Raw genomic sequence first — 24331 nt, forward strand, 5'->3', positions numbered from 1 at the left:
GTTTCAGTGCAGGCTCTTTCTTGTGACATCAAGTGAAATTATATTTATTACTTTTGAGATTAGCTGGGATAAAAAAAATTACTGTACAATTAAAACCAGCTTCTATCCGTTTGTGATGAGCCCTTTGGCTGAATGTTGTGCAGGACCAAAGAGAGGAACTTTGTTGGTTTGTTTGCATATTTAAGACTGTTAAAGTATGGGCAGCTTTGGTAGCACCAATGTGGCAAATTAAAACAATACCCTAGGTATGGAGCAGTGCCTTTATGGTTCGGAAAGGCCCTTGAGGGTTGACAGAAAGGGAGCAGGGGCAGAATGTGTGTGCCCTATGTTATCCCCAGACATTATGCTGGTGGTGAAGTAGAAATCAAAGGTGTGTGGTCAAGTTACCAGGTTTTTTTTCAACTTGTTTTTCATTAAAAATTAAAATATGATGAATAAAGTATTTAGCTAGAGTGATAAAGAAAGCATTCTTAATACTGAAACAATTTTTTCTCTTGCTTTAACCAATAGAAAGACAAAGAAAAGTAAATACAATAAAAAATGAAATCTTTATTTTTTGGCTCATTTGTAATATTGTTTACATTGTTTATGTTAATAACAATTTCCTGCATGCATTTCACCAACACATTACAAGTCAAAAGCATTTGTAAAAGAAAGATCCTACATTTAATGTTAGCTTGTGTATAAAACACAATGTCCTGATGTCCTTGATCATACAAATATGCCATTTTGTTCTTGGGAAATATTGTGAATCCTATTTTTGCAAGTCTAGTGCAGTGTGATTTGAAAAAAAATAAGAGTAGGCTATGTAAACAGACTCTGCAAGATAGCAAGGACTGAATGAACCATGAGACTATCTTGGAACTTCTGGTGCAAACAGCACCGGAAATTTCCACATTCCCCTAATACTTCCTTGCTATGTCTTGTTACCAGATATAACTATTTGGAGACAAGCTGGGTTCCAGATTTATGCAATTTGCTTCACATTGAAATATAGGCAAATATAATATTAAAACAAGATAGTCTACAAATACTCACTTTATTCTCATAGTGTGATGATGCCAGTTTGAAATTACCATGGTTAGAAAGCCAAGTAAATGAGGAAAGAAATATAAGAAACAGTGATCTAAACTTGAAGACACTTTTCTTATATACAAAACTGTTGCCAAATGGTATTTCTTTACACTATTTATATATGCTAACCACATTTTCAACAGGTTAAACAGTTTGCAATATGTCCTGTACAGTCTTCTATACCATGTAGTAGCCACTTCAAATTTAAAATGCAAAACTAAAGAAGCTCATAAATAGCTGCAAACTATTGCTTAATGATTTGAAATAATGAGGTTTTGGTTATACAATTTGATTCACTTCACCACTGACACATGGCTTCCTATAGTGGAGACTGTGGACAGTGGAAGGAGGAAGATACAGCAGCAAAAGCATTGACATGCATCAGTGATACTCTCCAAGCTACAGATAATGACACAAAATACAACCTGTCCTGCTGAGCTCTTGTAGATTACCCATACTGTGGTACATATCTGATGCAATTCAATGTGTCAAAGCCATTTAGTTCTGTGCTCAAATATGCACAGCAGTATAGTGTACTGTTAATATTTACATGGAAAAGAGTATTTTATTGATCAATAAGATGCTGGCCATAATGAGAGAAGACAGTAATGAAAGAACAGCCTAGAAAAATATTTGCGCTGTTAAAAAAAAAGGAAAGAAAAAAAGGGAAAAAAAAAAGGAGCCCCCCAGTATATTTTGGTGAAACTATTTTTCCATTGCAGAAACTGCACAATGTTTTTAAGCTCTGAATATTTTAACAAAAACAAGAACTTGTTCATGTTTAATAATTTGCATAAAAATAAGTCATTGCAGATTTCTGTAAATTAGACTTTCCAGGCACATTAATCTGGGTGCATATAATCTGGATGCAGCCATACAAGTAGTTAGAATGCCTCAAATTTAAGAACAACCCTGAAACATGGAAGTTCTTAAAATCTTTAGCTTTGTGCAATGTCATATTTTTATTTATGCATGATTGACATGATTGCCTATGCACATCACTTCTGTCTGTACATTATAAAGAATCTGAGAGTAGAACACCCGGTCCTCATACCTCTTTCCCCAACATAAAACCTATTACAAAAATAGTCACATATAATAGTAAACAACTTCTGAATTAAAAAATGATAAATACACTAATACTGATTTTGTAAAAATATGACAAATGTAGCAGTTGCATTACAAACAGTGAAGAGAATTACTGCTCTATGTGTTTTGCAGTATGTGAAACACAGAAAAGTATCACTTTGCACTCATTTCATGCTCCATGTTTTCTGTGGAGCCTCTTTTTCCCTCATTCTTAGCAGTGTCAGCTGTAGTAAAAACAGTAACCTCTTGTCAAGTTTGTTACCCTGATTCACAGAGTCACAGTTTGATGATGAAGGATCACTGTTTTGTTATAGGCACTGACCTTAAGTATATATATAATATATATATACACACACACGCACGCACACACACGCATATATATATATGTGTAAAAACTGTCAGTTTGGCATAAACCTCCTGCAGGAGTCCAGTTGATGCTTCATTCTCTAAGACTGTAAACAAGTTGTCCCAAAAGCAGAATTACTAGATCTTTATTTTTTATTTTCCCTGACATCTTTACCTTTGTAGTTTTTTTCTGCTTTATCTTTTTCATATTTTTCTTTGTCTGGCTTTGTTACACTGTCATAAGAAGGTGGAGAAGTTGTAGAGGAACTCTCATCTGTTTTTTCTGGAGTGGAGTTCCCATTTAGTTTATCAATAATTATCTCTTTTATAACTGGTCCATCTCCTTCTTTGTTTTTATTTTTGTTATAAATGCTAGACACCTTTTTAACTTTTTGCCTTAAAAGGTGACGTCTGTAAGCCCGTTGAATAATGACAGCAGATACTTCCTCCTGTTTCCGTTTTAATGTAGTTGTGATTGGTTCATAGGACACTTTTGAAGGATTGGCTGCCATAAACCGATCTTCCATCTGTATTCTGAGGGCATCCATCTCCCCACTTTCCCCCAAAACACGCTTTGTGAAAGCAAACAGGATGTCCAGGCAGTGAATTCTGTCACCGCTTACCATGGGCAGGTCCATTGCAATAAGCTGGACTTTGTTTGGTTTTGCTAAAAGAAGAGGAGGATCTAATGAAGCTGCAAAGTCTGAGAGCTTACTGTATTCTATGAATTGTGTTGCATCAGGATCAAATTTCTCCCAAACTTCATAGAACATCTCAAAGTCATCCTCACTCAAGGGTTCAGCACTTTCTTCAGTAGCAACACTGAAGTTCTCCAAAATGACAGCAATGTACATGTTCACCACTACCAGAAATGATATGATAATGTAGCTGACAAAGAAGAAAATCCCAACGGAAGGGTTCCCACAGTCTCCTTTCACAGAGCTCCCTGGATGATCTCTATGGGGGTCACAGTCTGGCTCCCCACTGTTAAGAATTGGGGCCAGCAAACCATCCCAGCCAGCAGATGTGGTAATTTGAAAAAGGCAGAGCATGCTGTTGCCAAACGTTTCAAAGTTGAACATGTCATCAATCCCAACTTCCCTCTTAACATAGGCAAAGTTGGACATGCCAAATATCGCATAGATAAACATGACCAGGAAGAGCAGCAGACCAATGTTGAACAAAGCAGGAAGAGACATCATCAAAGCAAAAAGCAGAGTGCGGATCCCCTTAGCGCCCTTAATGAGACGCAGGATTCGACCGATTCTGGCAAGTCGGATGACTCTGAAGAGTGTGGGGGATACAAAATATTTCTCAATCATCTCTGCTAAGAACATACCTAGAGGAAAAAGAAATAATAATTAAAAAAAACAAACCACTTTAAATTTATTAATTCATTACCTATAGAAAGATTTCTTTATTGCTGTTTCCAAAATAATAAGTATAAGGAGTATATGTTACGGCAAAACATCATATAAATTATTACGTTATTGAAAGCTGATACTATGGTGGAAGCACCCTCCTTATGTTGCAGTGCTATCTAGAGAAGGGAATTAAGTAAACGAAAGAAGACTGCTTGTGGCAAGGTAGCTAGCATCTGTCTGAGCTTTCAGTTATGCCTAAAGCAGCCTGGAAAGAGATGTTTCTGTCTGAGATATAATTCATTCTTGAAGCTGACCCTGTTACCACTGTTTTCTATTAAGGTCTTTATTGGCTTAATTTCCACAAATTAGTGGTTTTATATATATATATATATATATTTAACCTGAGGATCTACACTCTATCAGCACAGCTGCTCTCAGGTGTATCACTCTTTGAGACTTAGATTTTGTCACACAAGTCATTTGCACCTTGGAGTGTCATTAGCTTTTAGTTGAAAGAAATCTAAATATTCACCAAGACCTTTGTTAGCAAAAGCAATTAAAAATCTCATCCCCTTCACATACTTTTCCTTTTTAGTATTGAAAGCAAATTTGTGGTTAGTTCACATATACCACTAAACATTCCTCTTTATATTTGCACATGTTAATCTGATGTGCCAAATTGTTAATTTGTGGTTTTTTAGGTGGAAGATGACAGTGAATCTAATGGAAGAGATAAAAATCTTATATGCAACTTTTCATACATTGTCTGATTCAGGTCATGTAGGTCTGATTCAACATGTAAATCATATAGGAAACAGAAACTTTCATGTTCTGTATCATAACATTATTGAAACAAATGTTCTCTCTCCTTTCTATTCGTTCCTTCTAGAAAGGGAATTGCTCTTACCCACTATGGAGAGAATCACAACCACAAAATCAAAAATATTCCAGCCTATAGTGAAGTAGTAATGGCGAAGTGAAATCAATTTCAGGACACATTCTCCAGTGAAAAGGATAATGAACACAAGGTTAATCCGGGATAAAATTGTTTCCATTTCTTTACTCTGGTCATCTGTTTCTACCATCATTGTCACCATGTTAAGGCAGATGAGTATCATGATGCTGATGTCAAATACTTGTTTGGTTACAAAATCAAAGACCATGCCTTGGAATTTGTTCTGCAAAAACAAAGATGGAAGACAGTTTATAGTCTGAAAATATTTGTCTTTACAAATGCCAAATGGAAAACAAGCTCCTGCAAGATTTAGGAGTGCAGAGCAAGACCCATTCACAACACATCTGTTGATAAACACCAAACCCATGCTGACTTGTGTCTCATCCTCTTAGGGTGGATCAAGAAGTGTATCACTATTACCTTAAGGAATGGGAAGGGTAACAATGCAATAATACTAGTAATAACATCAACAGTTGATTTTATTGGTGGTATTAACTTGATACCCAGCAAGAGTACCAGCCAAATGGAAATTAATTTTCTTATCTCTTAGCTGGTTTTAGATTACTAACCCCCAGAGATGTCTCTCTTCCTTAAACCAGTTGTGCTTGATGAGATTGTTGAACCACTGAAATTACATGTCTCAAATACACCATGACTTCAACATCCTAGTTTTCCTTTAATACTTAGCTAAATGTCTATTGCCATATGTCTCTGTTTTTAAGCACTTGGTGCATAAGGACCAAGTATTTTAATTTTTCCAAACACTGTAGGAATTCTGTGAATAACAGAGTAGTTTCTTATCTTAGAGACAAATTTATTCTAAATTATGCTTTACCCCCTAGGGATTTTTTTAATTCTGTAAGATTATCTGCATCTGTCTCACTCTTTCACATTAGGTGACCACTGCCCCCTTCCATCTTCAGCAGCAAGGGCCAGTGCATCCCCATTTCCTACAGATTCTCTGGGAGGAGAAAAAAAAAAAACAACAAACAAAAAAAAACAGAAAATGAAGTTTATCCGTGGGTAACAAGAACCAAGAAATGATCCAATCAACTGTACTTCTCTATGACTTAGCAGGGAATTATAAAATTTATCATAATAACCTTATTAGGTCTTACAGTTCATACTTCAGAGTGTATGTTTTTAAAGGAAATATGAACAATCTAGTCTACCTTTACTAGAAAATAAATGGAAAAAATATTTTCTTTCCAGACATATAACCTTCTCTTTTTGGCTAAAATCATATTACCAAATAAGTATTTAATATTAGGGGTATTAAAACCAAATTGCTCTTACCACTGGCCTTGGTATAGGTTTCTGTGGCTTCTTAGATCCCAGTTTTTTCATTGCATTGTAATATTTCTTCTGTTCTTCTGTCATAAATATATCCTGACCTCCAAAGTAAAGAAATAATATCGAAACTAATTACTATCGTGTCCACACATACAACATTTAATTATCGTATGTCTCTCTGTAAGAAAATATTACATTTGTATTTTATTTCTATAGCAAAAGTGATTTTTTTCAGGTATTTCTAGTGTGGATGCTCATATGCATTCCTAACACAGAAAATACCATTTTTGGAGCCTTGTCAGGCTCATGGTTCAGTGTTTCCAGTGTCTTAATGCTCACTTTTGCTGACATGGCTTAAACGGTTCTTATTATGCTGATTTTGTTAAATAACTTACTGATAAGGATATATTTAGTGCACAGGAGCCTGTCTAGTGCCTTACATGTCCTAAATTACAGATAGGCTTTTAGGATTACAGCTAGCCAGATCTAAAAGTGGGATAACTTTTGAGGCACAAGCTGTGTCAAGGGAGAGTATTTGGGTCTAATCTGAGGGTTTTAATGACAGCAAAAAATCACCTTTGATATAAGCTTAATTAAAGTAATCCAACTCATGCCATAGCAAACTGTTTATTGAAACACCACAGGAACCTTGACTAACTCAAATTAGCCTTTGCTTACAGATGCTAATGCTGCCAGTCAGATGTGCAACTGACTGAGTGAATTTCAGTATCAAGTAAATTGTGCTTATTGATGAGTCTGAACTAAGTCAGATGAAAACACAATGTTAAAGTCACTGCCTGCTGAACTGGTATCAAAGCCCAATGCCTGGTGTAACTGAGGAAGTCAGCCTCAAGATGTTTATGTCTCTTTTAAGAAGCTGAAGAATATTTTCACAGGGAAAAGTTTCTATAGTATACAATTCAATTTTACAATTGATTCTGTTTGGTACTGCTGCATTTCATTTGATGATTGGATAAAACCAAATTGTATCAAAGTGCCTTTTCACAGCACACAAAGATTTAGAATTATTCTGAGATTCTAGTTCTTTTTGGCAGTTGAAAGCTAAGAATCATGAGGTTTCGAAATATTTTAAAGGTGATTGTTTGCATTTTTAGATTTGAAAACTTATTTCAAATAAAACTATATGCATTGTCAATATAATTATTTAAAATATCATTGTATTTCAAATGTATAAAGAAAATATATCCTTCCTTTTATATTTTTATTTTGGTACTTGCTTTATTATTTCTAATGAATTTTAGATTGTATTTGTGTCTAACAAGTTAATCTCATTTCTCACAAAAATGTTAGAAAAATAGAGCTCTTGTGTACACCTTTTTACTTGTATCTTTAAGCCTGTTCATGTGAGGTCTATTGTACTTATTCTTAACCCACTGTTTAATCAGTTTGCAGAGCTATTATGTGAACACAATGCCATATTGTATCTTCATGAAGTGTCAACAGTTTCTAAGATTAATTAAAACTAGTTTATCTTAATTCTTTAAAGTTAATTTAAAATGAAACTCTTCCATGGTAGATAATACTACATTTAATCAACAGAATAATGCACATATGGTTTTTGCATCCTCATTTTAGCTCTTGTACAATTTGCAAAGTATTATGAACAACTCAGGATTTACCCTCTTCACTTGTCAAAATTATGAAATGCAAAGGTCAAAATCACACTGACAGATTTAACACAGATTGCATTTTAAAAGATTCTATTTTTATTCAAGGACTTGAAATAACTTTTAATTTTTATTTGCTTTCCATAAGTAAGTTATTAGTTCATAATAACTAATAATTTACAACACTATGAAAACATTTAATATACTTATCTTCTTTTTTTGTTGGTTGAAGTTGTCTATAATGACACCAATAAAAAGGTTCAAGGTAAAGAATGATCCAAATATGATGAAGATGACAAAATAAAGATACATATACAGGTTGTCTTCATACTTAGGTTGATCTTCTACCTACAAAATATTATAAATTTAATCACCCATGAGAATACTAGATGTAAAAAACAATGTGTATAATTAATTAATAACTATATGCTGTATCACCTAGAAAAGCTATAAACTGCACTTAGCTATTAAAAAGACAAAATGTGTCAATTCCAATCAATATTTGGAGGACTGGAAGCTGACAGAATGATTACTCATACGGAATGTCATACTAAATGTGCACACAGATAAGTTTATATAAACAGAGTTCCTCATATAGAGGGAAGAAGCAGTGTGGGACTGAGAGCAGTCATTAATACTTAAAATTCTAACAGCATAAATCTAAATGGTTTATATTATGTTTAGTATATTTTCATGCAACTTAACTTTTACTACCAACTAAATCCCCAATTTTGGTCTTACATGAGTGTTCTTACATCCATCTAAGAACAGATGTTTTCAATAAATTTCTTCTTCAATACGTTTTATGAATTCCAGTAAATTAAGGCAGATTTCTAAGGATTTTGCTGTTGTCTTGACTGTTTTGGAGTCCACATCTTAATGCCTGACCCTCTACTGCCCAATGTGCTAAAGTGTAGAAATGCTGAAGTTAATTAAACAGGAGATACTGCTCTAGGAGAAGATTGTCACTGTGTGATGTCAGAAATCACTATCACTATAACCTAGGCTACATAGAAGGAGTTCAGGCATCTGTGTTGCACTTTTTTTTGGTACAAGGTAAACATAGTTTTGGTTTTGTGGCCAAAATAAAATTCTAATCCCTAAAAAACTTAAAAGATTATCTTAAATCAAAACCTAATTACACGTAAATAGCTCGATAACATAAGTGTTAAACTTAAAGAAAAAATGAAATGCAGTTACAAACTATATAACAAGATTATATAGTCAATATGTAATAATTACATCACATAATCTTAAATTAATTCATACTAATGATTACTAAAGGAAATGGTTTAAAACCCTTTTTTTTCTTTTTGGTTGTTTTGGTGTTTTTTTCCATTAGCATTAGCTTTAAAAAAAATAATTTTAAAAAAAATCAGTTAATTTAACTTCTTTGGCTAAACAGGAAGAAGTGGTATCAGTTCTTTCCACTATATCTTCTAAGATTAATGAAGTTACATAGAAGTTTCTTTCCAGACTAAATGTAAAAAAAATATGTATTGGTCCAGATTATAATTCTTTATGTTATTGTATGTATAGCTCTGTAAGTATATCAGAATATTAAAAAAAAATGATCTTTGAAAGTCTTACACTTACATCTCGTGAATCAACAGCAGCATACATAATATCCATCCATCCTTTGAAAGTAGCCTATAATTAAAATACAGTTGTTTATCTTCCCTATAAAAATTCAAGATGTGGACAATAACTAGGTCACACCAGTTGGATGTTAACTTGTAACAAAATAGTATCTAAATTTATAAACCACATTTCGTAACACAGGCATAATAAAATATTTTTCCTAGTAATACTAGCTGTTTTTAGAAACTATTTTGTAAGTTTTCAAAAAGTCTTAAAAATGAGGCTTTGAAAGTTTTAGGAAGGGCACAACATGTTTGGAGCCACAGACGCTTACTTAGCAGATGAAGAATGGTAGACTCAGACATTAATGCTGGAGCTGGTCAGCTGGAACTTACCAGAATCACTTACGATGACAGCCTTTTTGTGAAGTTTACAGCATGAATTGATGCAGTCAGCAATACAACTTCCGGACAGATACCAACATACATCTGAATGTTACTGCTATAGCTAAACTGCCATGGTATTTTTTTGAAATGTTTTAATTCCACATAACTAAAAGGAATAGGCTGTTTATAATCAAAATATACCTTGGTTCTTGAGGGATAAGATTTACAGAAGACCAAAAAGGGAACTGTTAAAGAGCTGTGATTAACTTTTATGAAACTTTGGTTGAGTTCCCATAGACACTTTGTCTAGATAGAATAAAGAATAAAAAATACCTGCCGTCATTGCTCTAAGGAGGTGATTTTCATGGATATGCAATGTCCACTTTCTGAGGAAGAGCAAAGGGTTGGTGTGACATACACTTTTTGAAGGTGTGAGTGCCTGCTCAGGTTTCAGCCAGGGTTTCAAAGGTTATTCACAATAAAGAAAATAAAGAGCTAAAAAGCTTATGAAATTAACTGATAAAGAGCATCTCTCCTGAAGAGATTCAGAAGTGAAACCATCTCAAGGAATATATTTGCATCTGTGCTTGCCAGAAGCAGATCTGCTACTTTGGTACAGCTGCTAGTTTTCAAAACAGAAAACTTTTACTCTCAGAGTGTTCACGTTCTCCTGAATCTTGCAGTGCAATACTAAGAAGGTATGCTTGGAGCTGGGCTTCATAGATCTTCCTGGCTCAGTTGACAACTGACAGCCATTTAGCGCACTTTGTATAGCAATATTAAAAGAGGAGCAGAGCTTGGTAAGAGCAATAAATACGGAAGAGTGGAAAGAGAATGTTAGTGGAGACTGTCAGCAGAGAGGTGACATGATACATGCTCAAGGATCCCTTAATCTCAGCAGGAAATGTAAAGGGCAGAAGGGGATATTTGAAAAGGAAAATAATAAAAAATTAGAACAAAAAGATAGAAGAAACAGAAGAAGAATGAAAAGTCCACAGTAGTTATATGGTAATTAAAGATTAGCACTATGTGGATTGGTGACTCGAATGACATTCAGTCACAGCTTCAAGAGACTAGAAGTTTTCCTTATCCATTTTCAGAGATAAGTATTTGTAATAAGATGGTCCACTTTAATTCTAGTACAAGGGTAACAATGAGATGTGAAGTCAGATAATTAGAATCATCATTCAGTACTACTACTCAGCACATGAAAGTCACATTGAATTTAGAGGCAAAACATTTTAAGCCAGGTAGGTAGTTTCAAAATCAGGGTCAGCTAGGGATACTGATCTGCCCCAAGATAGAAGGAACAAGTGTATCATTGTTAGACAGCATGATAATATCAGAATGGTAGCAATCCCATAATATTTCTGACATAATTTAATACAGTGAAGCTGTATGTCAAATTATAGTCAAGTAATTCCACAGAGCACAATGGTCTGAAAAGAATTGCTTTCTGTCTTGCTTGTGTTTTGGCCAGATATCAGGTGTCAGAAGCTACATTCTAAACCAAAAAGCCCATAAAGAGCTAAGGGTTTTATTTCTCTACCATAAATAAAAAATACAGAGAGTACCTAGAATAAAGACATTTCTGTACTACAGTGCATAGGCAAAAGACTTGAAGGGGAAATAAAATTTACAGACTTTGTCCAAGTAGCAGTAATTAATAGAATGAATGTGCCATGCAATACAATAACATCTAATACTTCACAAAGATAGGAAGATAATATTTATTTAGTATCCTATAAACAGTCTTTAGCAAGCATTAGTGGAATATGATAGTTATAAACAATGAATATTTTTTGTGATAGAGCTATTTCACATTTTCCACTTTTACCCACAGTAAACCCATGTGTTTGTAGTTTCATGTACTTAATGAAACATATTTATTTTAGCAGCAAGTGGTGTTTTTCTGCAAACATCAAGTGTAGTATGATTAATCAGACCTAATACTCCATTAGGATCTGTCCATCGGTAACTATCCGTATTCTGTCCATCGGCAGCTCCTATTTCTCTCAGAGGATTTCAGACCTCTTGTGCAAGTATTATTATCACAGAGAAAGAACTGGCTCAGTGCTACATATAACACTGGGTGGCCCAATCTCAGACCTTGTATTATTTATGATGCTTTTCCCTAAACTCACTTCCAGGTCTGGAAAATCAAGCCCCTATTAAACGAATACCTGTACTGGAGACACCAGCTTTATATATTTTTATTTTAATTATCTAACTTAAAAACTCTGCCTTGACCAGGTTGTTGACAGAAGAAGTGTTATTTCATAGTGCCAGAACTGCCTAGATTAATGGATTTTGACTGTGAAAGAATGTTGCTGTGGATGTGTAACGATATGTAGGATCACATGAAGTGGGAGGCATTGGCAGCGGTTGCTCACTTCAGGCCAGACATACAGTTAGGATGTCTGCCCTCTTTTAAGCTGAAGTCTGCCCTCCTGAGGGCTCGGGTAACTGAGCCTTGTCCACCAAGACTCATGAAATGCATTCCTGAAATTTATATTGTGCACCACTAAAAATATTCTCGTACCTTTTTCATTTATTTTTTTCACATTATCACCGTGATGAGACTGTATTTTCTAGCCTTGGAATGGAAAGTTCCTCTGCTATCATCAATACAAAAATTACAGGTAACAATGCAATAGAGTTGTGTAAGCTGTATATCCTTGCTATGAAGAAATTATTCTACTACTTTACAGTCTTAACTTGCCCATTTTTCCAAGACTTTTAAAAAAAGAGCAAATTTACTTACTACTTGAAGCAGAGCAAGATATCCAGCTCCTACATTATCAAAGTTTACTTTCACATTTTTCCATCGGGCAGTTTGATTGTTTTTTATGAGTTCCTCACACTGAGTATAGTTGTTGACTTCACTGACATGAAACATCTCACCAGTTGTGGTGTTGACACAGTGATAGTATTTGCCAGCAAACAGATTTACTCCCATGATGCTGAAGATGAGCCAGAATATAAGACAAACCAGCAATACGTTCATGATAGATGGAATTGCTCCTACAAGGGCATTTACAACCACCTAGTATACAAAGTAGACAAAATAACCACTTAGTTTGTTAACAGAAAAATAAAAAAAAAACTTCAAAAATGTTAAAACAGTATTAATATGGAATGGACAGTTAAATTATTACATTGCTAATGTATGGGGTAAGTTTTATTTAGAGTTCAATAAAAATACTAATGAGATTGCAAAAAAGCAAGAAATAAAATATTATGTAAACCAAGACAAAGCAAAAGTCTGAAAAAACTCAAAAAGCAAAAGAAAACCTGTTAGTAGCAAGATGAATTCTTAGAATTTGTGTGCTCTAGAGAAAAAGAGAGAAATAAATGTTAAATTCCAATGATACAAATAAAAATCTATAAATAGAAAATAAACCAGAAAAAGATCAAGGAACGATGATGTGGAAAACTGAATAAAAATGCCTGCATGTAGAACTATCATTATTCATTATCTTATTCTCAGAGACTTTATGTATATAGTGGCACCAGTGTATTTTAACATCTACATACAATGTAACATAATTAATGTCTTGGTTTTCAATTGCCTGGCTCACGATAGTTGCTTTTAGACTTATATATTAGGGCTTTTGGTGTTTTCTGGTTTTGTTTTTTTTGGGTTTTTTTACTGGCTGCATTTCATACAGTTGAGCTACTCTACATGGGCAAGTGGCAGTAAAAGATCAGATTAAATCCCTTGAGAAAAATTTACTAAGTGTGATTGAACTAAAAGAGAGATGCAGGTATTCAGACAATAATTTCTACTAAATCAGTAGCAACTGCAGTAGTTTTTTATGCGTGGTTTTGAAAGTAGTATTTTTTCATTCACTAATTTGACTGAAAGTAGTCTAAGATCAGTAGAGCTTTTGCCAATTTATTGGATAGGGACTTAAGTGTTGTTTGCAATGCAAATCATGTAAAACCACAGGACACACTCCCCTACACTGGCTACAGTAGCCACCTCTTGAATAGCAACAGCCTCAACCCAGACAGAAACCACACTATTTCTTTGGCAACTTAAGACCTATGACTAAACTATTACCATGTATTGCAGCATTTGAGGTGAAAGATTAAAATGAGATTTCTCAATAACAGTACCTTGTTTTATGCCTCAGTTTTTTTCCAGGAAATGGCTTAGACTGCATTTTCAGCAGACGGCTTGCAATAGTTTGAGTTTGTTTTTTTGTCTGTGTCAGATTGGCAGAATATAAAAATAATAATTTCCTCAAGAGGAAGGATTTAGTTGTGTAGGAGGAGAGGTAAGATAGCAACAGATGTATTCATATGAAGTAAAGAACAGTAGCTGAGAAAATATTTCCCAGCTCTCCCCTTCTATATTTCCAACTTCATCCTTATTTCAGGTATCTATTCAGAGAACCTTTCTCTAATACTACAGTATTTTTTGTGGGATTATTTTCTCCATGCAGGTAGACAGGGAGCCAGCTACAGGGAAGCTTTAGTTTCTGGGGTGTCACTGTTGTCAGCTTCTTCACCTTTTATTTTGTTTTGTTTTGGGGTTTTTTTTCTGGCTAATCCTGTTCTATGCCAAACCACTGACAAACTAAAAGAGAACAGAAGGTAGCTCAGGAATTTATACAGTAAAGTGCCAGCTACACTGGAGAAAAGAACCTCAACCCTCTGTTCTAAAATTACTCTTGTCCTTTTACTTGTTGATATAGGCCCACAAATCAATAGTAATTTTTACAGTCAAGGGGCTGGGATAACACGACTATGCAGCAGTGAGCAGGCAGATGTAATGAGCTCAAGGTCTAATCTGCAAATTCACACATCTTTTCTATAAGGACATGTTGGAAGGCCTCTTTTCCACACATTTTTGCATGAATTCCCATTTATGAAGTTCAGTGTGACATTTGTACATCAATTTTTGTATGCATACATTCATTCAGACTCATCCATTTTATCTCACCCTCATTCCTTCAAATCGTGACAAGGCTCGTAAAGGTCTTAAAGCTCTTAATGTCCGAAGCGATTTAATGGCACCAAGCTCAGAATAGCCCAGAGCATTGGCTATTAAACTAACCAATGAGACCTACAAAAATACAGAAAAAATATTATAAAAATTGATCCATAGTGCTTATTTAAAAGGAATACAGATTCAATCAACAGAAAGATCAACAGTGACAAATGGAAGAACATCATTTTTGCTTAGAGACCATTTTCATACTTGCTGGAAAGGCAATAGGTCACATGAAGGTATGTGTGAAAACATTAATATGCTATTATATGTCTGCTATGGCTGGATAGGGTTAAAAAGTCAGATAGAAGCACACTGTTGGTAAAGGAAAACATTTTCAGAAATGTTTAATGACTAAATAGCCATACTTTCAATAACTTCATTAAGGTTCAACCTTCCAAGCAATTCAAAATTTGGAATACCTTAGGATAGTTTATTAACTACTGACAATTTTATTAGTATCTATAATCACTAATAATATGCTAAATAATGTAGTGGTTAATTAGTTTTTATTATAAATATTACTTATAAGTCACACTCAGTTCATAGCAACAATAGCCAGGGTATCTATGAAACCTATATTGACAGAGATGGTACTTTCTTACTTGCCTGATAACTCTCAGGATTTTTTTTTTTTCCGCTTCTAACTACAGGAAAATGTTTTGATGTAGATACTAACAGTAAGTGCTTCCTATCTGCAACAGTAGTTAACTCCTGCGTCACATTTCCTGGATTGTATTATAAGCAAATCCACTTCAGGAAGGAGCAATTCCTCTGCTTCTCAAATGGAACTGAGTTTTAAACAGTGTTAATGTGAAATAATTTAATTGACTTACTTTTAGCAGTTTTGGAAACAACAGTGGGGAAGTATCATACCTTACTCGTATCTTATTCAGTTCTACCACCATAGAAGACACATAAATCAACACAAGCATATTTCAGTCCTTGAAAAAAATCCCTCAAAAGTTCATGTCTGTACCTCTGTCTAGAGAGTTCATCAAATAATTGTCTGTACAGAAATAGGCATTCGCTGACAATGGTGGGAAGATTTTGCCTATTTATGAACAGGTGGTTTCCTATATTATTTGTATCCATAAATAATGATTAGATGAATCACAAACACAAGACTTACAAAATCATAAAAGGACAATTTAAGAGCAGATAGAATCAGTTATTTATACTATGTTGCTATGTATATTAATCTAACATAAAATAGTATTGGAGTGAATTCATACCACTGGACCTTTCAGCTGGATTACATGTCAGGATGTAATTATTTTTGTCAAAGGAAAGGCTTATTTTTTTGCTGTAATGGATAAGTTTGTAAAGCAACTTGCTGTGATTTATAAGCATATTAAGAAGAAAATCTTACTGATTTTCAGTCTGTATCTGAAGTCTGTTCATTTACAGGGGATAACATTTTTTTCTGCCATTACATCAGTTATTGTCAGTAATTGTTATTAATAATTGTCATAAATAGAATTTATTTGTCCTGTGATTCTACAGTGAGAGAGTTCTTTTTTAGCCTTAGCCACACTTAATATAATCCAGAGATAACAAGACATGGAATTCTCTGTATTTTAATAGAATATTCATTGATTTACTCACATCACAAGATTCCCAGACATGATGATAAATGTCAGTATAAAGACAGCACATTTTACAGGACATCTCTTTTAAAATTGAACTCAAATTAATGGAGCCTTCATTTTTTACTTTTCTCCCCAAACTAGCACTGTGCCTCAGCCATCTTTTGCAAACAAAACCCTGTACAAGCCAGTTACATTGCTGTAGCTCCTGTAGCTTCAATGGCCCTGTCCATATTGGCTGCTTTTAGGTTCTGATTGTAAGTCATCCTCCAGCCTAGTTTGTGCTTTTCATTTCAACCTATTTACAACTTTCTTAACATAGTGCTAGTGCTGCTACTTCATAAACTTGAAGTTTTTTCACAGAGAAGTACATGTTCTGTTGTAAGCAAAAATTTTCCTCTGAAGGACGGTTCAAATGAGAGGCAAAGATTTGCTATGAATTCTTTGATATTAATCCTATTGTGTATTCAGCATAAGTATATACAGCTGTTCCATTCTGTACTCCTCTGGTTTTCTAAGTCTTCTTATCTTGGTCTTCTGTCATCTGTTCCACCCGTTTTGTTGCTAGCAGGTGTGAAAATAAATGTGTCTCTTTTGAAATAGGACTGCACACAGATGAAATGGAAATGAACTCAAAATAGTGGAAAGAATTTTTACATTCATTTGTTAAAACTGGAGGGTTCTGTGTCCACGTTATTGTGTACAGAAATTCCAGTGTGAACCATCTGTTGCAAAAAAGAAACTTAGCAGTGACAATTAGCCCTGCTCAAGATGTTCAGTCAGGGTTGCAATCTGAGCCAGATCATTGGTCATACAGGTCCACAATGACTGTATTTGTATTTAAGCCTAAAATTTTCAGTGTACTAGTATAATGTGACCCTGATCTTTTCCAGGATGTTGCTGCTAACAAGTTAATAGAAAGGTTAAGAGCACAGTTTAATTAAAATCCTTTAAATGTTTTAACAAAAAGCACAAAATATTTTTAACTATAAGAAGAAATATTATATATTCCATCAATATAACCAACTTCAAACTACTTCAACTACTATACAACAAACCCAATTGCAGGGCTGTTTTGCTACATTTAATTGTTCAAAAACTGTACCCACTGGAATTTTATCAGGCATGAGCAATCTCAGGAAGGTCAAAGATTTAATTCTACTTACAGATTCATTACTGCCCCACAGCATTTGGCAAATACATTATTTGTTTTAAATGTTATTTATTTCCATTAATTCAATAACACAATAATTTAGGAAAAAAAAATTGTCTATGCCAAATCATAGGACCACCTTATAAAGTGCAGCATAAAATGGTATGCATGTAAGATTATCTAAGATTACATATCATAGCAGAAAACTACAGAAACAAATGTAATGAGTGACATAGTCATTGGGTATTCCTAGATACCCTGTCTCCTTCCCTGATGTCCTATCCCCTAGCTTTGTATGTGGCAAAGACAACTTAGTCATCACAGGTGGACATCAAAACCTAGACATAGTAAGCTCAGGACAAATGGCTTCTGAAGAAAGGGGTAAGAGCAAAAAACACTTAATAGCTTAAACCACTAGTAAGTGTGAATTAATTTAACTAATTTACTAAATTACGATTTTGAGTAGATAATGCTCTCCACCCAAATATCTGCTCCTTGCTACAGCTGTTTTTGCATATAACAGAAGAGTGGGGCAGAGAAATGGCACGATAAGGTCTTAAACAGGTAGCCAGATATATCAGGAGTCATTTGGCATGGCTGTAAACTGACAGATGTGAAAATTGCCAGTTTTTAGTGTAATTGTTAAGACTTAATTTGGTCCCTATCACTGAGAGCAACTACGGCTGTTTCTCACAGTGAGACTCGGGTATGTAAGATATTAAAGGTCAAAGCCCTAAAGAACTATCAGTGTTTACTCTTGAATAATTTTAGAGGATGGAACGAAACAATTTCATTCTCTTCAGTCACTTCTAATGAAGGAGGGCTCACTGGTGTTCTCACTGGGAGAATGCCACTGAATCACACCTGTTTTAACTGCCCTCTTTTCTGTAAGAAGGTAACATGAGTTCATATATTTCTTTCAAGTACTGTGTGGTGGTGCTAAAAGAATTGCTGAATTAGCCTTAGGCACAGTAAGAGATTTTTGTAATACTTTCTGGAACATTGAATATAATTCTTCAAAAGTAGAAGGTTCCAATCTCGTTTAGTCATGCTAAGTTTCTAAAATTAAAAAGTATGGGTAAAAAGTTGGCAAAATAAGCTGCTTAACTTATGAAGATGTTCTTTATAATTCTGAAAGCCTGCTCAGATAACAGCATCTCTGAGGCTAAACTATTATTAAGAAACCACGGAGTATGGCTTAGAATAATATGTTTACATTACATATGTTTACCAAAAAAAATAATTAAAATGTAAGTTGTAGTTTATCTGAAAATAAATCCATTCTTAGCATAATCCTGGAAAGGAGCATCTGTCTGCTGCATTAACATCCATTAAGAAAACCACACCATCCCATTCTCGTGTAGGTTTTCAGGACAGAGCTAGAGATTAACAGGATGACAAAACTAACTTGGGCAGGTTAAAAAAGAGAAGGACTTCGTTTTAAGTTATGGGCCAATCTAGCTAGGTTTTTTCTCTTCTAGAAGTCACAAATCCAATACATTTCTATTATATATTCATAAAGAAGAAGTACTTATGGGACCAGGTTTTGTGCAAACTTCTCAAGAAATATGGTAGCTTAGGCAGAAATTACTATAAATGCACGTTTGCCCCGAGAAGCCATCTCTCAGTTCCACACTGAGGATGTGTATAGCCAACAAACTGGGTCAGATAATGTGTGAAGGCAAGAGACCAAAATATTCTGGGAGTAAAACCAGCTCTGATCCCTTCTGACAACATAAGCAATGCCTTTGCACAGAAGTATATCACAGCTGGGAAGGCAGCCAAGGAATCTTGTATTCTCTTCTATCATAAACTCTGCCAACTCATTGCTGATTTAACTATTGCAGATTGTAAGCCTATTAAAACTAATTAATTTTTAGACCAAATAGCCACTCTCTCTCTGTTTTACTAAAAATTATAACAGTATAGTTCTGGGGGATGAATTTCTGAGAATTTAGATAAAATCTAGACCAAATATGTCATTTTACTTGCACAGATGTAATGTCTGTAGAAGAAACTTGCATGATGTAGTGTCTTGCTTGCTAAGGAATAGGGTAGCATGATCAGAGTCCACTAAAAATAGCATGTTTCAAAATTAGGTTTTTTTCCTCATAAAATCTCAAGCTTGATACATCCTGGGTATGAAATTATTCACCATGAAGAACAAACAAACTGATGGCCAGACAATCTTTTCCTTCTGGCATATAAATTTACTTTAAATAACACAACCAGGTTGCTGCAGGTTATTTCTAATGCAGTATGGCTTTACAATGTGAATTATTTTTGCATGTTTATAAGAATATTACTTAGTAGTAATGAGTTTTACATCATAAAACTTTACTGTAGTGAATTTTACAATATTAAAAACTGTGTACTTACATCAACAATCAGGAAGTCCAGCCAGCACCAGGCATTAGTAAAATATATTTGAAAACCATATGCTACCCATTTTAAAAGCATTTCCAAAATGAAAATATATGTAAAAACTTTGTCAGCATATTCCAGCATTGTCTTGATAGTTTTGCGCTGTTCAATATATATATCTTCAAAAGCCTATGAAAAAATACATTCAGATATTACTAATGTTTCACCAAACATACATGACCAAAAAAAGAGGAATAAATCAATAGAAAAGAAGTAGGTTAGAGCTAGTAATTCCCTTGTTCCTCTGCATCCTCTTATTTTACATATTTCCCATCTTTAAAAATTGGAGCAAAGTCATGTATTCTGCCCTGTCTGCAATTTAATTTTTATATATCCTATTTTACTAATGAATTAAGAAATAAACCATAAGCATGACTTTTTCTTCACTGTGGTATTAAGAAACCTTCACATAGACACAATAAACCCCCTTTCTTAGAAAATCTGTTCCACGTATGCATATGCCATTCTAGAAAGCAGTTAGGGAGACTACATTTCCTCCATCAATCAAACTCGTGCCTAAGAGTTAAATTAAAGAACAATGCATTTCACAGAATGACAAAGTGACAGAATGGTAGAGGTTGGAAGGGATGTCTGGAGGCCGTTTAGTCCAACCCCCCTGCTAAACAGGTTCACCATGAGCATGTTGCACAGGATCGCTTCCAAGCAGGTTGTGAGTAACTCCAGAGAAGACTCCACAGCCTCTCTGGGCAGCTCTGTCATGCTTAAAGTAAAGAAGTTTTTCTTCATATTCAGATGGAACATCCTGTGTTCCAATTTGTGCCCATTGCCCCTCATCCTGGCGATGGGCAACACTGAACAGTTTGGCCCCATCCTCTTGACACTTGATGCTTAGATATTTATAAGCACTGATAAGATCCCCTCTTAGTCTTCTGCAGGCTAAACAGACCCAGGTCTGTGTTATGAGTCTTTCCGTATAAGAGAGGTGCCCTAGTCCCCTAATCATCCTCACAGCCCTCCACTGGAGTCTTTACAGCAGCAACTTTCTTTTACAGGGGAACCCAGAACTGGACACAGGACTCCAGATCTGGCCTCACTAGGGCAGAGTGGAGAGGGAGGATAACCTGTCTGGACCTGCAGTCTTCTTAATGCACCCCAGAATACCATTTGCTTTCTTGGCCACAAGGGCACATTGCTGGCTCATGGTTAACTTGCTGCCCACCAGGAGATGCTGTTATCTGTGCAGTTCCTTCTCCATAGAGCTGCTTTCCAGCCGACCTTAGCAGTAAAGACTGAAGCAAAGAAGGCATTCAGTAACTCTGCCTCCTCCATCACCTGGGCACCCACCTCGTTCAGCAGCATTTGCTAGAATGTACACTATGTACATTGATACTATACAAAAGTTCCACTTGAGTAAAGCTGGAAAGATGAGTAATGTAAATCTTGTTGGAAAATGGCTGTTAGGTTTAATCGGCTGTCACAGTCCTCCCTATCACCTGCCTCCAAAAAAAAATAACAGAATGCAGCAATTATTCCTTTTTTTGTGTGTGTGTTTTTTTTTTTTGTGGTTTGGTTTTGTTTTGTTTGTTTGTTTGGTCTTCTGTAAGCAGAATCCAAGAAGTGGATGAGCCTAGAAAGAATCAGGGACTTAAAATCATGCATTTAGCTATATATTCACAATTAACAATGGTTCTTTGTACTCAAATCTCTTGATGAACGTACTGCAAATTGGCAGGCAATTTAAATCTTGAGCAGCTAAGCTGGCTTAAATAAAATTGCATCAGGTTTAGAGAGGTAAAACAAAAGTATCACTAAAAAAGTGAAATGTGAAATTTAACAAACATTTTCATGTTTGGGCCATGTTTCGTTCCATCTTGAAATAACAGAATGCAGGTAGTTTTATACAGCTCCAAGTAAAACAGGTCTTCCTGAATTTTGCTGTTGCTTATAATGAGATATTCAAATGTTCAGCATATGCCATTTTTTCTACTTACTAGTGCTCCGCTGCTGAGAAGAATCATGAAGACAATGAAGGTCTCAAACCAGTTGTGCTCAACTATACTGTAGCAGGTTTTTCTAAGATTCCACCAAATTTTTCCTTTGCCATCCTCTATACTTACTTGACAACACGGAAATTTCTGCACGCAACCTGCATTAGATTAAGATCCAAATGCTAATTATTTCAAAGTCAATATTTACTGTGATAACAACATTGTTAGAAGCTTTAACAGATTTTATAGTAATTTTTAAAATTAAACATTGGAATCTTCTTTTATAGACATATTAATAAGTATTCTAAATCCAAAAAGCATTTATATTTTTGATAGTTGGTGTGTAACTATTCCATTTATTCACGGAGTCTCACAAAAATTAATTTATTCCAAAGTTCCAGGGCCCTTTCAAAACTGAAAAGCATTTTTAGTATAGAAAACTTAAGGAAGTTTCTTAGTTACAAGGTGTATGCAGTGGCCAGGCAGATAAATTTAAAGGCTAGAGAACCTTGTGTTTGGCATCTGATTACCAGCAGGTAGCCTTATATAGGATAAGACTATTTTCTGTTGATTATTGAGGTCAGGAAGGTCCACAAGATTTAAAGTGTCAAGAATTTAAACATGTCTAATAATTATGGCATTTTACTTAACATAATGACATCTCTTAAGTCAACAGTTATAATACAACCTTCTGTAAAACAGGCTTCCGGTTCAAGAGCTTCTTCACTTTCAATTTCTGCTTGCTCGCCCTCTCCAGGAGGGGCAATATCAACTGTGCTGCCTTCTGATGAACTGGAGGCATTTAGTTTCTGCAAGTAAAGTTCCACAGAACAGTGTTTTTCTCATTAGATACATATTCTGTAAAAAATTATACTGAATCAAAGCATGCCAATCTCTGACTTTTGAAGAACACTAAATAAATACTGATAAATATGCATCACCATAAGTTAAAACATAGTAATGAGACATTAATTATATTGTTCTGTTTCCCAGTTTGTCTTCTCATAAGGAAAATTTTAATGTAAGTTGTTACTAACCTGTTCCACATATAAGGTTTCTGAAGTAATCTGAGTAGTATTAAGATTTGAGAGCTTGAATGTACCTCACTCTTAAGTTATTTAGTTTTCTTTACTAGATTGGGGTATAATGAAAATGTGTCTTAATTTTCCCAGAGAAATGAACTAACAGAAAGCTCCACAGATATCTTCATGTCCACTATAGATGATGTTTTCACAAACAAACACCATATTTGGATTTAAAAGTTTTAAATTTAATGGCATTTAATGAGAAATTTCTACACAATCTAATTTTTGCAGGAAGCACAAATTACCAGATCTGAAATCTTTTATTTGCATTCTGGTCTATTGTGCATATTGAGAGACCTCCTGAGGTCCTTTCCATTCAGCATTTTTCTGTCATTCTTTTTTTTTTTTTTTACACTGAAATACTATAGTTCTTACTATGGGAAAAGCACTTTCAGATCTGAAATTGCAAGAACTAGAGAGCGACATAAAGTAACTGGAAGTAAGTAACTTTATCAAGTACTCTGAAAGCTGTTTATCAGTCATGCAAGACTGTCCATAATTTTTTCCTTTTAAGAAAGCGTATTTTGAAAGGACAAACCTGCTAAAGATACACACAACTGGTGTAAAAATTAGACATAGAGTTTGTAACTTGTTTTCAGTTGTTAGTACTGTTTGCATCTTTAAATGCTTTCATCCAAAATACTTTTACTGTGAAATAAGTAACAAATATTAACAACATTAAAAAAAGCATGACAGTGAAGTATGTCTGGTTTATGCACAGGAATTTAACAGGACCACAGAATGGTCGAGGCTCTAAGGGACCTCTGAAGATCATGTAGTCCAACCCCCCGCCGCTAGAGCAAGATCACCTACAGTAGATGACACAGGAACGTGTCCTGGCAGTTGTAGAATGTCTCCAGAAGTGGAGACTCCACAACCTCTCCAGGCAGCCTGTTCCACCTCTTACATGAGATGAATGAAGTTTAAAAAAAATATGTTGGGGGTTAAAAAAAATAATCATTTCAGGGTTAATTTTACAGAAGCTTCCTTTCGCACTCACATGCAAGTTTAGTCAACATAGAGTCACTCACACCTCAGGTGCATGGCTATTACTGCATTGTGACCAAAAATAAAGGACTTGTCACATAACAGAAAAGACTTCTGATAAGCACACACGTATGAGTCTGAAACCCATTCTTTCCCATTTAAAATATCATGATCTGTCATACATGGAAAATCATGCTGACAAATGTGAGAAGTTTTGGATAAATACATTGAGATTTGGGTTTTCACAATGATTAATTTTTGCTTAGTAAACATGTTAAAATATAATGTTTTCTTTTTCATACTGCACTTCCTCTATGATTTCCAAAACGTATATGTGTAAACAGCCTCTAAAAGGAATAATTGTATTACTGGTCATGTAGATTAGTAAGTCTGAAATAAAACATTATGTACCTCATATAGTGAGAATATT

At 34.7% G+C, this 24331-nt stretch overlaps 1 protein-coding gene across 1 annotated transcript in view; it reads right to left on the reverse strand.

Moving 5' to 3' along the window:
• Nucleotides 1-529: 529 nt before the first annotated feature.
• Nucleotides 530-24331, reverse strand: part of LOC127386333 (sodium channel protein type 2 subunit alpha-like) — a 75098-nt gene continuing 51296 nt past the window's right edge. Inside the window, exons 20-29 of the mRNA XM_051623208.1 lie at nucleotides 22518-22638; nucleotides 21833-21987; nucleotides 19836-20009; nucleotides 14667-14789; nucleotides 12480-12761; nucleotides 9345-9398; nucleotides 7959-8096; nucleotides 6124-6228; nucleotides 4780-5050; nucleotides 530-3847 (exon numbers count right to left, since the gene is read on the reverse strand). Coding sequence (XP_051479168.1) covers nucleotides 2655-3847; nucleotides 4780-5050; nucleotides 6124-6228; nucleotides 7959-8096; nucleotides 9345-9398; nucleotides 12480-12761; nucleotides 14667-14789; nucleotides 19836-20009; nucleotides 21833-21987; nucleotides 22518-22638 — 2616 coding nt within the window. The 3' untranslated portion in view covers nucleotides 530-2654. The remainder of the gene's footprint in view (nucleotides 3848-4779; nucleotides 5051-6123; nucleotides 6229-7958; nucleotides 8097-9344; nucleotides 9399-12479; nucleotides 12762-14666; nucleotides 14790-19835; nucleotides 20010-21832; nucleotides 21988-22517; nucleotides 22639-24331) is intronic.

Source organism: Apus apus, chromosome 6 (assembly GCF_020740795.1).
Source record: "Apus apus isolate bApuApu2 chromosome 6, bApuApu2.pri.cur, whole genome shotgun sequence".
Classification (NCBI taxonomy): domain Eukaryota; kingdom Metazoa; phylum Chordata; class Aves; order Apodiformes; family Apodidae; genus Apus; species Apus apus.